This window comes from Mya arenaria, chromosome 4 (genome assembly GCF_026914265.1).
Source record: "Mya arenaria isolate MELC-2E11 chromosome 4, ASM2691426v1".
NCBI classification, from domain to species: domain Eukaryota; kingdom Metazoa; phylum Mollusca; class Bivalvia; order Myida; family Myidae; genus Mya; species Mya arenaria.
This window is the reverse complement of record NC_069125.1, coordinates 64764006-64779560: the sequence shown is the minus strand read 5'-3', so window position 1 is coordinate 64779560 and position 15555 is coordinate 64764006. Positions and strand designations below refer to the sequence as shown.

Here is a 15555-nt window from a genome sequence, read left to right as displayed (position 1 = left end):
AATAACAACATGACTTTACTTATGTAATACGCAAACATATATCAAAGAAATTGTTATTGCATACATTACATCCATAACTTAAAAGGGTTGAATTTTTACATTATGAGTGCGACGTTTGGAATAATTTCACTCAAAGGTTTTTTCTTATATCATGAAAAAAGAAATAAGTAGTTTATGATGACGTCATATACAAATACAATGGATCCAACCAGCAAAACATGTACTCACTATTTCTTTTATTCAATAGTTTAATGATTTATTGTACATTAAAACGTAGTTCAATCATTTCTTCGCTGTTGACTTTCTTTTACCAGGGGATGTACATGGAATGGGGTTGGCTGGAGTATATCTTGTCTTCCATTTGAATGTACTCATCACTGCATCAATTAAATTTATCCATCTTTTGTCAACATTTGGTGAAACATATAAGGGTTGACTCCGTCTCTTACAGAAGGACAATGGATAATTTGGACATTTTAAGTCGAACAAATGGATGGATAAATATTCATTTTATAAAAGAAATATTATTTGGTATAAAAGTTCAGTGTTGAATGCATTATCGTCACAGTTGAATGAGTAGTTCAAACTACGTATTAAATCAATTAAGCATGTTATGAGCACGTTAAAAACAGCAAATATAAAATTCACGTTAACAACAGCCTCTCTTGAAATATCGATATTCATAAAAGAACTAAAATAAATTTTACAAACAATTCGTTTAATGAATGAAATGAGTAAAATCAACATTTTAACACATGTTTGAGTTCTTAAATATTACTAATTGCTAAGAAATGTATACAAAACAAAGACTCACGGCGCACACAGCGTTGCATCGTTCTACAAAATCCTGTCGATTCGAAATTTTTGCCAAGGATTCCATCGTTAAAATACAAGTAAATCCAAAATATTTCACACTTGTAGAAGCAGAAAATAGTACAGTCTTTTATAGGCTAAGAAATATTTTCCCATCTTTTCTCTCAAAAAGGTTATTTAGAAATAACTGTCACTTTCATGCTTGTTTACATCGGGTTTGAACCGTGGTGACACATGTGAGAACCCCGTTGAAGTCACGTGATTCCTCACCTTGTATATACCATAACATAGCAATACATGGATTGGGCACATTGAGAGTTAAGACGGATGTTTACAGACTCAACGGTGCATTTTGTCAGTGAGAGCACATCCATGATTAAAATTAAATATTGAAAGTTGTTCACATGTGGCAGTCTGAAAGTGTTGCAGACCCGGCCAATTATTGGATATGTACGAACAAATTTGCAAACCATGAAAACAAAATCAATTATATAAAAAAGATGCATCCATTTTGCCGAGGTCAATTTAAGAGGTTAATTCAGAAGCATGAACTGGGCACCTTTCCTGATGCTCCGACTCCCACTCATGATTTGATAAATTGGTTTACGGTAAATTTAGCTTTCAAGATAATGGGATGCTATTTGTGTGATAAGTCAAGTGTTCATCTTCTTCCTATTCAACTTCTAGCATTCTGTTTTTGCGAAAGTAAATTGAGTTATGGTTCATTTAGAATATTATGTGCAGTGGGAAACATGTCATCATTTACGTACAACAAGTTAAATACCCGCTTATATATTATACTCATACGCAGTTCGAATAATAACGAATTAAAAATGTGCGTATTATAAAAACACACTTTTGAATTAATTTTTATTTCGATGTAATCGAATACAGATTATTTTTGAAACATCAAAGCTAGCTGTCTGTAACTGATTAACAACATGAAAGGGTTATATAGCGTTCATCATCACTTCGTTCTCAATTTTGATTCCGGCGTTAAAGAACCGACGCCTTCTTTGTTAATAGATGATTATGGCTATCTCCAGCGTTGTCTGTTATGTGGCTGCTTCAGAACCAAAACTGTTTGAACAAGCAAATAATCACGTCTCCTTAAAGGACTAAAACAGTCAAGGATTGAGAATAGTCTAGTTGTGTATGTGTCCGCCTCTCACCCAAGCGGTCGTTGGTTCAATCCCACTAGGATGAGAATAGTCAAGTGGTCTAGGTATCCGCCTCTCACCCAAGAGGTTTTGGGGTTGGTCTCCACCAGGGTGAGAGTAGTCTACTGGTCTAGGTGTCCGCCTCTCACCCAAGAGGTTTTGGGGTTGGTCTCCACTATGGTGGGAGTGGTCTAGGTGTCCGCCTCTCACCCAAGAGGTTTTGGGGTTGGTCTCCACCAGGGTGAGAGTAGTCTTGTGGTCTAGGTGTCCGCCTCTCACCTAAGAAGTTGTGGCAATCGTCAGCATAGGAACCTGATTTGCTGGAACTTATTCTTCGGAACGAATGAATAAGCATATTTTTGCAGGATACATCTTTGATTGAACTATCTATCCGTCTTGTACTGGAATGCTAATGCCTTCTAATTTGTGTTGTATTCAAGATTGAACATTCTGAAGCAATTCGAAGGCGCACCGATTTTATTGAAAACATGAAAACATGCTACAGAATGTTATTTAATAAGGTCATTTAAAAAGTCCCTTGCACCCATTTTAGAAGACATGGTTTAGCAAATGCTAAATAGTGCAAGAAGTAACATAGTTTACTCGATGGTATATAATTTTGTCCGTTAGATGAAGAATATACAGTCGAAACTCGATGGCTCGATATTCTAGGGACCGGCCAAAGTACTTCGAGCCTCGATAATATCGAGCCAAGCGGGATTGCTTACAGAATGTTATTTTTTCATTTGTTACATAAAGTCCTCGTTTGTTATTGGCTACGCTATCTCCGCAAGAGAAGGAAGAGTATTTATTGGGCATAGTAAGGCACCCTAAATTTCGTAATATGACTTATTCGATTATTAAATTGTAAACAGTGGGCAACACAAACATAGCTTAAAAGTTATTTCAAAATGCATAGTAATTTAGGGATGGATAATAATTAGAGACAGAATTAATGTGATGGCATGTTTATTCAAATTGTTAAGCCCTTTAAATAATAATTATAATATCAGTCAAGCAATTTTAATCGATTAGCACCTTGTGCTAAATGAAGCCAATCAAACAAATCAAGGTGTGAGATTCTTAACTGAACCCGCGAAAATGACATCGACCCAAGCAAACAAATCAAAGTGTGAAATTCTTGTTTGGGACCGCGAAAACGACTTCGAGCGTGGAGAAATATCGACCCTCAAGATATCGAGCCATCCGATCGAAATTTATATGAACAAAGAGTAAATAAAAATCGGTCCTTTTAATTTGGTTCGAGCCAACGAGGATATCGAGCCATGAGATATCGAGCCAACGAGTTTCGACTGTAGTTGTAGCATTGGCGAAGAATCACACGGCAGTGTTTATTAAATGTATCTATTATTTATTACCAGATCCAACATTTGGGAAGAATGACCCCTGAATATTCGTCTTGACACCATTGTATGGTGTTAGTAAAAGGATACAACAGCTTATATTAAATAAACAATAAATCAAATAGATTGGAGATTGGCGCGGATTTTCACAAATGTTTAACAAATGATACTATCTCTTTCACAGGATGCAGCAAGATAAATGGTCATAGCTTTTAAGTAAATATACTTTAAGTCAATTCTTTGGACATGGATGAAATTTAATCCCCAATGTGAACTTTTAAACTCGGTAGGAATCGCGGACCGCCGGCCGGTCTTAATGAGAACAGACCATACAAGGCATCTGAAGACATAACTCATCTGACCAGTCATTGCTTTTACTGCGGTTATTATGGTCTTTTAACAATCCGAAAGAATTTTGAAAATTTGAAACTGGACAGCAACAAAAGGACAGCCGAGAGGATAAACGTAGTCATTGAATTAGTTGACAGAAACGCCACAGATCTTGCAACCCAGATTAACTTATTGTGCTTAATTGATTGAATCTGTCTTTATTTTTATTTTAAACATCAAGAAGCCTGTGTTTAATGTCCAAAAAGATTGAACCTTGTCTTCTATGTAAAACCGACACCCATCAATCATGTCGCCAAACAGTTTATAAGAAATGCACAATCGTTGCTCTTTAGCACATTTTTTAGAACGGCTTGGTATTGTTAAATGTGTTCGAAATGGTGAAATGTTGACGTTTATTTTTTAAAACTGCTTTACTAAGTTGTAGTTATTGCATGTAGTTCAAGACGATTGGCATTTAGGTTATTCGGTTGGCAAGCTCCGCCGGTCTGTCGGATCGGTAGACATTGTCTTGTCCGCACAATTTTTCGGTGTCAGAAGATGAACAATTCTATGAAAAAATGTCAACACAATAACTCGAGAAAGTTTTGGCGTAGGGCCTTAATCGTTCAGAGGAATGTTGACCCTGGCTGTTAGTTGTTAAACAATGTTGTAAAAATTTTGTCTACACAATAACTTGAGAATGGTTTGAAATATTATCCCTTTGATAGGTATACGTGACCAGTAGGTTAGCCTTATTGTTTTGTGGGTCAGTAGGTCAAAGGTAAAGGTCGCGGTCCCGGTAATATGAAAACATTGTCCGCACAATTCATCGCAACGTTGATCTTGAAAAGTAGATGACTTTATTGTTTTCGGTATCAGTAGGTGAAATGTCAAAGTCACAGACCAGCTCAAGTATATGGGTCGGCAGCAAAAATATGGTTGGTCAAGAAAGAGGAGACAAGACAGGTATGTACTTTATGAAATACTAGTCGATACTAAAAAACACTCGAATAATTGAATAAGCAAACAATTTAAAAACAAAATATGTATACAGTGTATTGATTTTCTGTTGTGCCGTAATTAACGTGCATCAACAACGATATAATTTACAACTATATGTTTATCTAGATTTAAGTATATATTTACTTAGCTACTGTATAAATTATATGCCTTTGTATTGGTTAAGTAATGATCTATATAATATTATAATGAATTATGTTAATTTGGATGTATTTTAATTGGTTGTTGATTGAAAATTAATTGGTTTTGTGTTGTGACGTCATTTCAGAATGTCATACTTGATGTCTCGCATTCACGCAGTGACGTCACGCAATGCGTCATTTCCTTCGGCTCGTGCGAAAGTAAACAACGCTGAGAACGACTGCTAGAAGAGAAACAAATATTTAATAACACACATTTCACGGTATCTGCGAAGATGGCTTCAAGTATATCGGTAACTGTGCTTGTGTTGGTGATATGCATTGTTTGTTGTAGAGCGATTCCGGTAAACGCTGATATTTCTCAAGAAATGTTGAATGACATTGATCAAAAGGTTTCGGATGCGGTGACAAATGCATTTGAGGGAGACCACGAAAAGAGAGAAGCTCCGATTTCAAATGTTCTTTCTCAATCCGAACTTGATCCTAACAACGATGATGACGGGGGTGATGTCCATGCAAACAAAAGAAGTGCGACTGGTGATGACGACAATGATGATAACGGCCAGCTCGAAAAAAGGAATGCACAAGATGCCACTGATGACGATACCGATGATCTTGAAAAAAGAGATACAGCGGATAACGATAATGATGACGATAACCTTAACGATGAAGAAACCGATGATCTTGTAAAAAGAGCTACAGCGGATAACGATAATGATGACGATAGCCTTAATGATGACGACGGTGACCTCGAAGATATGTTATTTAGACGTAAACGGTCGGTGTATCCACTAGATTTTAGCGAAGAGGAGGAACTGCCTATTTCCAGCCTAAATAGAAGAATCCTGAGGGAGAGAAGGAACGTTCCAGCTAGCGCAGTGGCACCTAGTGCAGCCCCAAGCAAGACCCCAAACAACACCAACAAAGCGGTATCTCAGCGTTCTCTTAAAAGTAAGAACTATTTTTTCTTAACTAAATTTCATTTTCTCTTACAATGTGCTTTATATCATGAATTACGGAAATCAAACATACACCGATATTATTGGCGTCGCCCAAATACTATGAAATTCACTGATCTTCTTTCAACGATATACATAAATACTATCCGCAAATTATCGTGCTATATATTGAAAGGTTTTAAAATACGACAAAATACATACTATAAAATTTAACACTTTTCTCCAAATGTAACATGTAGAGATAACTCTGATATGATATGGATATTTCAAAATTCCTCGAATAAGGCAATGCTTCAATAAATCATTATTCAACCGAATTAACTTTTTCACTTGTCATTTTATTGTTGAAATAGTGAATTCCGTTGATAATTATATTGGATTGCATCATTCAATTGTTCATCGTTTGAAAATATCTATTTGTCTGATATATGAAAAATATATAAGATAAGTTTTATCATTTTGCATACCGGAAATGTTTTATTCTCTATATTATTGTTTGGAATATGTATTGGGCTGTAAGCTTATAGTGAATAAACTATATAAAACATAAGTAACCTTCTAACATTATAATATGATACCAAACTTTCGCATGTTTCTGTAAATGTATTGTCACATTGTCCATGCTTCCAACAGATCTGCTGAAATCTCGCCAGGGCGCTGATGATGATGATGATGTTGATGCCGACGATGACGATAATGTACAGCGGGGAAGGAGAGATATGGAAGGTAAATGCGTTTACCGATACCCTTAATCTTTAAAACCCCATCAATCTTATGACTTTTTTCAGTTGCAAATGGGATATGGGGCTTGAGTCAAAAACTTGTTTTAAGAGTAATGGGCCTTGCTGTGCATGTGGGTGCTGCCTTTGCGTGTGTGTACTAAGTTTCATTCGAAAATCTTGAAAGGTTTCCGATAAGTGGCCATGGTTAACGATTTTGCACTAGTCTACGAAGACGCCGCCGAAGAAACAAGCGCTATGACAATTATAAACATCGGAAAACAGACTGAGCTAAAATGAGTAAAGACTTGTCTTAGAGTCGGGGACTTTCAGTAGACACTCCGGGCCGGCCCGACATCTGGAAATAAACAATAAAGCCTGTTATTAAACGAATGAAATGTAATTTTTTTAATGATTAGTAGTCAGGGCCCATGATTACGAACAGTCTCAAGTCCGAGTTTAGACGTAAACTCAGAAAACCCCTTCATAAACAGTAAATTACATTATTTTTTTTTATTCCGTTGTTTTTACATGTAAAAAAGAACATTTAAGATAGTTATAAAACGCTCATCTTAAAAACTAAACTAAATGGAAAGTACAATGAAATGAAGATTTGCAGTTTTGCAATTTGAGTCTTAACTCAGACTTGAGAGTGTTGACGAAAAGTGGGTCACATTGGGTTAGAAACTAGGCCATCAGATCAATTTTTAGCAATCTTGAAGCAATCTTGAAACAAACAGAGGCAATATATCCGCTCCAATCTTAAAATACTTCTTATCTTTAACCTGCTTAGCAGAACATATGCCTCGTTGAAATCTGAGCAGAGTTGGAAACAAGGTCACATGGGGGTAAAAAACTCGTTCACTAGGTCAAATCGTAAAAAGGTTCGATACTCAAGAGGCTGTATGGTTGCAATATTTCTGGTCCAATCGTCATGAAACTTAATCAGAATGTTGATGAAATATTTTATATGTTTGAAAATGGGTCAAAACCCAGGTTATTAGGTCAATTCCAAATGCTTCAATACATATATATACAATTTTCTTTTATTTTTAAACAGTACTGTTGCTATTAAACAAATTCAAATTAATATCCAATGTTCATAGCCAATAACTCTGCAGCCGTACTGCATGTTACGGGTGGAATATTTAATGTGATTTTCATGCCATCTACTTTGCCTTATCTGGCAGGGGAAATATATTTAATAAAAATGCTTGTTTATTCAGTATATAGCCTCAAAGTAAAGCTAAGGCTCTATCCTAAAATCAAAATTAAGAGCTTTTAATTTCTGACTAAAGCTTTTGCATGGAGTATTTGCAACAAAATATTGACACTTAAAATATGACTTTATCTCTTATTTTATGGTGAGAAATACTTCTTGAAATCGTCCAACTGGTTTTGTTAGAGCTTTACACTTATTTTCCTTCTTCAATTTTGTAAACGTATTCTCTCTCCCTTATATGGTTTTCAAACCATTTGTTTTGAACACAGGCCTTCATTCTTCCATCTACTATTTCAGCTGGCGATGACGACGACGATGATGGTGCAAGGTTTGAACGTAGCCTCTTAGGTAAGTTTTCACGTACCGCTCTGGCTCTATGACATTTCAATTGTTCTCGTTTATACATGTGTAATACTCAGTCACATATGATATAAGGCCAGGCTCCACAACCATGGGCAATCCCACAAACGTGGCCGCTATTGCTCTGTACCATTTAAACAGCGTCAGCGGGAGTTATTTGTTTATTTACACATACAACTATTACATCATTGTGGGTTCAGCACTTAAACAAGTAAAAAGCACACTATAAAGCATTGACATCATTGTGGGTTCAGCACTTAAACTAGTAAAAAGCACACTATAAAGCATTGACATCATTGTGGGTTCAGCACTCAAACTAGTAAAACGCATACTATAAAGCATTGACATCATTGTGGGTTCAGCACTCAAACTAGTAAAACACACACTATAAAGCATTGACATCATTGTGGGTTCAGCACTCAAACTAGTAAAACGCACACTATAAAGCATTGACATCATTGTGTGAAACGCACTCAGACTAGTAAAACGCATACTTTAAAGCATTGACATCATTGTGGGTTCAGCACTTAAACTAGTAAAACTCATACTATAAAGCATTGACATCATTGTGGGTTCAGCACTCAAACTAGTAAAACGCACACTATAAAGCATTGACATCATTGTGTGAAACGCACTCAAACTAGTAAAACGCATACTATAAAGCATTGACATCATTGTGGGTTCAGCACTTAAACTAGTAAAACTCATACTATAAAGCATTGACATCATTGTGGGTTCAGCACTCAAACTAGTAAAACGCATACTTTAAAGCATTGACATCATTGTGTGTTCAGCACTCAAACTAGTAAAACGCATACTATAAAGCATTGACATCATTGTGGGTTCAGCACTCAAAGTAGTAAAACGCATACAGTAAGGCATAAATTGAAACGCACTCAAATTAGTAAAACGCATACTATAAAGCATTGACATCATTGTGTTTAGCGCACTTATACTTGTACAACACATACTCTACTGTCTAGAGGTTTCGAGACGCGGTAACCGTACACATCCAAATTTATATTTGTATTAGTTTTCAATCTCTTATACTTGCTTCATACATTGATATGCGTTTATATTTTAATATAACCGTCTGCATGCTATCATTTTTAGAGAGCATAGATGACGCGGATGATGACGATGACGGACAGAACTTTGCCTCAAACCAGAAGCGAAGTGTCGGAGATGAAAAATATAAAGACGATGACGATGCGAGTGACGACGATGAAAATGACCTTAATTGGCTTTGGAAACGTTCCACTGGGGCTACTGATGACGAGGGGGATGATGGGCCTGCTATGGATAAGCGTGATGCAAGTGACGGCGATGATGAAGACATACTTTCTTTGTTGAAGCGTGCATCTGCAGCTGTGGGCGCAAATGACGGAGATGATGACGAGTCTGCAAGTGCTGAAGGGGATTCCGAGGTTGCACCAAAGGCTAGGCGTGACGTCAGTAAAGGTGACGACAACGGGGATGACGAAGATATAATGTCATTTCTAAAGAGAAGTCTCCAAGAAAGCGATGGCGACGATGGCGATAATGAATTGGCCGGTAGTCCATCAAGGAGGAAACGGAGTCTTTCAGGTAAAGTAAGAACAGAAACGAGAATTATATTATTGTTTACAGTTTGAAAAATAAGATGTACTATGTAACCAAATACAGCATAATGTAATGAATACCTCAGGTCGAAAAAAGCATATACAATTAAACATCTAATATCTATATATTTTAGCACTGTGTCTGTGATCTAACAAACGCACGACATAATAGTATCATGTCGAATCGACATTTCTGAGTAGTTATATCCTTTTATTAAAAAAAGGAATGTCTTTATTTGCAAATTTCAGCAAAGTTGGTTGGATTTCGCAAGAACAAATATTAATGAGTTTTTATCTGAAAGTATCCTACGTTGATAATGAAAGACACAGGTAACATTCGTAATAACTTTATACTAACATTCAGATATGATTGATTTAGATGCCGATGCCGATGACGATGATGACGATCTCGAGGAGTTTTTCCGTGGACGCCGGGAACTTCCGGGTAAGTTGGGACTCAGAATATAAGCTTAAGTTTAACATGAACCTATTTCAGAAACATTTATAAACTTCTACATGTAGTTTTTACTTGTTATTAATATATAAGTATTATTTGTGTCTCTACGTAATTTCACGGAACAAAACTTATCAATAAATAAAGCAAAACAGGTCAATGATCTTCATTACTTCAAAGTGACTTTGTAGTATAGTTATTCCATCTCGATTATCTATAGCCGATGACGGGGATGACGGCGATGTTGAGAAAGATATAAATTCTTCCAGAGAAACAAGGAATATAGGTAATAAAAACAACTGCATCTTAATGTTGCGATGCATATACTTTTATTTAGTTAATACCTTTTAAATTCCGTCTTAAATGCAGTACTTGAACAGAATTATTTAATATAGATACCCGCACCGAATGCCCGTATTATCTATAAACAATGCACTATAGTGTGCTTGCACAAATCTACGCGCACAATACTATATATCCACGCAAGAAATATAACGTTTTACATCGAATTTAAATGCCTTTGACTTGAAAAGAAAACTATTTAAAAAAATGAAATTGGGACTTCTGAAATAAAGGAAATACTACGCTAGCTGGTTGATCGGTGGGGTTTTACGTTGCTAGCATCAAGAAACAAAGCAGTCCACTACCTTCGGTCTCATGCGATATGGATTATACGCAGGCAACTCGAAGTGATACAATCCCATCGATCAACCGACTTACATTCTCTATTACATGCATGATATAAATAAGTATTTCATATTGTATTACTACAGAAATTATGGTTGGGCGCCGTTTGGTATTGAATGTTACGCTTGTATAAAAAATCCCTTCCAGAAGCAGGTGATGGTGACGATGATGAGACAGCCGGTATGGACAGGGTTGTTCGCGGTAGGTCATTCAGTTAATCATTTGTTTCCAATTGCTGCTTCCTTCAAATACTTTGAACTTTACTCTGAAGACTTGTGATATTCATAGTATTCAATATATTAGGGTCAATGTCAGGTTTTATAAAATCTCGTGCATAGAGATTATTGATAAAATTATCAATTATCAAATTAACTTGGTTCACTTTTTTCACTGAACATATTTAAAATAAAATGTTCTACATTGTACAATAACAAAATGGAGTATGCGGTGAAAGCCTGATTGATGTCATGTTTTGTTGTTGTTTTCAGATATGTTTCCGCAGACCTCGGCGGCCCAGTCCGCTGACCTGGCCGCTTCCCAGGACGCCACCAAGAGAGACACAGCAGGTACAAGCGTGCATTTTTTTTTTTATAAAATAATAGTTACATATAAATTTATTATGGAATTCAAAGAAGTATATATCTGATAAAATAATGCCCTAAATGCTGGAATGTATTTTTTTCTAGACGACAATGATGACGATAATGTGAATGAAGAGAAAGACAAGAAAAGAGGTACGAGTAATCTCATTCACCCAGAAAATAGTGGGTTTTTTTTGCCCCGTAAAAACTGATGGTCTATCTATTTTAGAACAAATACTCAGTTCTGAAAATCTAATGTTCCTTCCTAACAAATGCATTCAATCAAAAGCTTGTGTTAAAGACATAAACTTTCATTTTTTATGTTCATGCAGACACTTCTGAGAATGCTGACTTCAACAGTTCTGAAACAGGTAAGAATAATTCATCAATAAATGTTGCTGTTATCCATGGACCGTCAAGAGTTCTTTTGCTTCTAAAATAATGGTATAATTTTATTTTATATACTAGTATATAGTATATACCTAACTTTTCTCAAAATAGTTCTAGTTATGTTTGAAGTAAACTTCCAAATAGTTCAAGGTTGTTATTAAATGTCCTCGAGTAGTTTCGTAAATGTTTGCTGTATTTAATCAATGAATGGCTAACTGACTATTAGAATAGTACAAAATCTGTTGAACAATGAAGTCTGTCATGAGGTGGGGGGTATCAGTGGTCAATCCAGTTGCTTCTAACCATGAGAATTTATCACATGTCCCCAAACCCTAAAATACTAAGAAATAAAAAAAAACATCCCCTCAACTTCAGGTCTCTCAGGTCGAGAAGATCCGCCACCAACACAGAGAACATTACAAACCCAACATATCGTCATAGACGAACCCTTAAACTTTAGTATTACAGAAACTGGACCGAATCCTGAAATAGCCATTAACAGTGTACCTTAAGAACGCGTTTGCTTTGACTTGTAAGCTATGTTGTCTCCTTCAAGATTAGTAAAAACAGAAATGTTGCTATATAGATCTGATACATATATGTATTTATGTCAAACAAATGCAAATTGGGTAACAACCATAAGTAGGCGATTTCATTTTTCCATTGTGCCATGTCACAGTGATTTGACAAAAATTACTAGTTATATGATACTGTATCGATATTGTTTTCTTGTAAAGGAATTTTATCAAACATTGATAAAAAAACAGCTTTACAAATATATTGTTTGCTCTGTTTGTGTAGGTTATTTTCAAGATATGGCTCTGTAAGTCAAAACAGACGACCAACCTTCAGACAAATTGTAATACTTTGACTGAAATGTCCTGGACAACAAGCAACACTTGACTAGCCAAATATTGGGATTAAGCACAAGAATCGGCGCTTACCACTGTCATATTTCGCTTATTCTGGATTGTTCACCTAATCCTAGTCTACCGCCGCATACTTTTAATTTTCTCACTAGCATAAAATGAAGGATCTTTAATAATCTTGAGAATCACTGGTTGGCTTTTTATCTCTTTTTATCATAAGTCTGCCTTACTTAAGGAATGAAACGTTGTAATCCATGTCTGACTTTTCCAAATATAGGGGTCACTCTCAACAGGGGGTAGGGGACTTAACTTTCACTTAGGGATATTTATTATCATTAAAAAGAAGATATTAACGCTGTGGAATGCATATACTCCTTACCCAAATCAGGAAAGCAATATTATATTAATTCAATTTTACACCAGGCAATATAAATTTAGATGCATCATTATACAACATTGAAAACGTTTTATCAAAACTTGGACCAACAAAACTGAACTGAACTTTTTTAGATTAATAATGAATTGTGTTTTCTTGCAGAAACATGTACGCACGATAACATTTTGGATGTATATCGTATTTAAATGATTGTTTTAAATTGCATAGTATTCTTGGTAACTATCAATTGGTTATGTTTGTTATTCAGATAAGTTGTCAAACTCGGATCAAGGAGAAGATACATGGGTGTGAAACCTCACAAGTGAAGGTAAGCTACATCACTCGGTTTGTAAACAGGATTTCTAGTAGTTACCATAACTCACTTTGCTTATCAGCAAAAAGGTTTAAATCTACCAGATAAAGTTCACTCTGTTTAGTAGTTTGATATCATGAAATTGGCCTAACGCATTAGGATAAGAGTTCATGTAAGGACAGTGTCCCCATTCCATTCTGGTCAGTAATCAACCGATGAATAGAATACATCGGCTTCTGTTTTCGAATGATTCTTATCAAAGCTGTCGACACTCGACTTGCCATTTTTTTTTTCAAAGTCAGCTTTTTTCGTTGTCGGTAGCATAATCTGTGTGTAGGCGTTAGCTATACGTTAGGACTGTTTTGTCACAGCAGGAATGTGCAGAACATGACCACCACGACTTCACTGACATTATTTTGACTACCACAAATACAAACTTATTTTTTCAGGACTCCTCGCAACTACTGTGATCCACCAGAATGCTGTTTAATTGTTTTATTGTTATCATAATCTATTAAAAATATAATAATGATAAAATAGTTGTGTTGTTTCTTAGTTTTTTGAAAAAAGGAAGCAAAAAAAAATAAAATTAATAATACGGTAAAAATGAATACTTGGTCTACTGTATTACTCAATCTGGGTGGGTGGCCATCAATTTTAATCCTTAAATTTGTTTAAATAAGCTTGTGTTTTTAAAAAGTGTACATATTTTTAATTTCTAAGTGCTAGTTAAGGTTGCAGAAGTATGCAGCAATGGGCATACACTTGCTTGTTCATGATGAATTTTAGAGAGCAAAATACTTCAAATACATTAGGGTGGGATAAATTTGTCATTAGTCATGCAGTACCTTTGAAGTCGACTCTAGAGATTACGGTGTCAAGTAGAAAAGCATAACATATCAAAGGCAGAGAATTAGCCAGCCATCTTGAAGGTGACAAAAGTTTTAAATGTATGTTCAATAATTAGGTAGAAAATTTAATGCATGAATTTGGTATTGAAATACGCTATCAGTCCATGGGTATTTAGAGCAAATGTATGACCAGTAACCTTTGAATAAGGCTCTTTATTTGACATTTATTTAGAAAAGCTTTGCACAAACTGGTAATTGTTTGATATTTAGTCTTAAAGAAATTTAATCCAGTCAACCTACATATTTCTATGCTGGTCGAGGAGATGCATGTAAAATGATTGTGCAATGATATTCATTGTAGTTTCTGCTACAACACTGGCTGATGCCTAGGGAAGACGTTGGTTTGACTGCAGAGCAGTTTTTATCATGTCGGGTTACTTAACTCATGAAGGACTGAGGACAATTGAATAAAACAATTTAAGTCTTTGGTTTGGTTAAAGTTGGCCAAAACAATAATTGATTAATAAATAATTATCCAATAGTTACTATTGGCTAATCAAATTGCTTCTTAGTGCAAACTAACCAAAAGATGACCAGTGGATAAATTATCTTGTTGGCTAATAGCCATAACCCCGGTCCTGCACAACTTCACATGCTTACATTCCAATAAAGTTAACGTTTTAGACCTCAAGACTTCATGATGGGAAAAAGAATATCTGTATGCCAACCATCCTCAACCTCAAAGTATGGGCATAAATATAAAAAAAAGTTTTAATTTCTTGTTTGCTTATTGTTATTGGCATTCACATTAAACACAGCTGTACACAATATCAGATCGTAGCGCCTTGCTCTCTTTCTAATAGTTTTGGATATCAATTTTATGACGAATGAAAATGCATTTTCTGCATTAATTTGACTACCTGTAAACTATAAAACTAAGGATTTTTGTCTACAGTGAAAATGTGTACAGGTTATTGATAATATGAAAACAGCGCAGTACTGGATTGCAATATTTTAACATGCAAGAATGAGTGCAGATATTTTCATATAAATGCAATACCTTCTATAACACGCTTAGAACAGTAATATGACACTTTATTCCATGCATCTGTTTTTCGCAAATTTCAAGAAAAAAAAACGTGTTTTCTAGGTAAATTGCTTAATGGAATATGAATTGAGTGGAAACTGGTGTAAAATCACTTCAGATGCATCATGAAAATGACGGCATCTCACGATTTTATCTATGAGATGTTCGATGGAAATGTCAGAAATGGGCCGCAGACCAGTGAAAGTATTTCTGCAAAGTTGACAAACCACACTCCAATTTCTCGAAACATCTGAAGTCC

The 15555-nt window shown here is 35.5% G+C and overlaps 1 protein-coding gene across 1 annotated transcript; it reads left to right on the top strand.

The window, feature by feature from the left end:
* Positions 1-5059: 5059 nt before the first annotated feature.
* Positions 5060-13891, top strand: LOC128232829 (serine-aspartate repeat-containing protein F-like). The gene is made up of 12 exons (XM_052946585.1): positions 5060-5778; positions 6420-6512; positions 8025-8075; positions 9201-9674; positions 10068-10133; positions 10363-10428; positions 10977-11030; positions 11318-11395; positions 11516-11563; positions 11743-11781; positions 13314-13373; positions 13808-13891. The coding sequence occupies exons 1-11, from the start codon at positions 5103-5105 to the stop codon at positions 13355-13357; spliced, it is 1689 nt and encodes a 562-aa protein (XP_052802545.1). The 5' UTR covers positions 5060-5102; the 3' UTR covers positions 13358-13373; positions 13808-13891.
* Positions 13892-15555: the final 1664 nt, after the last annotated feature.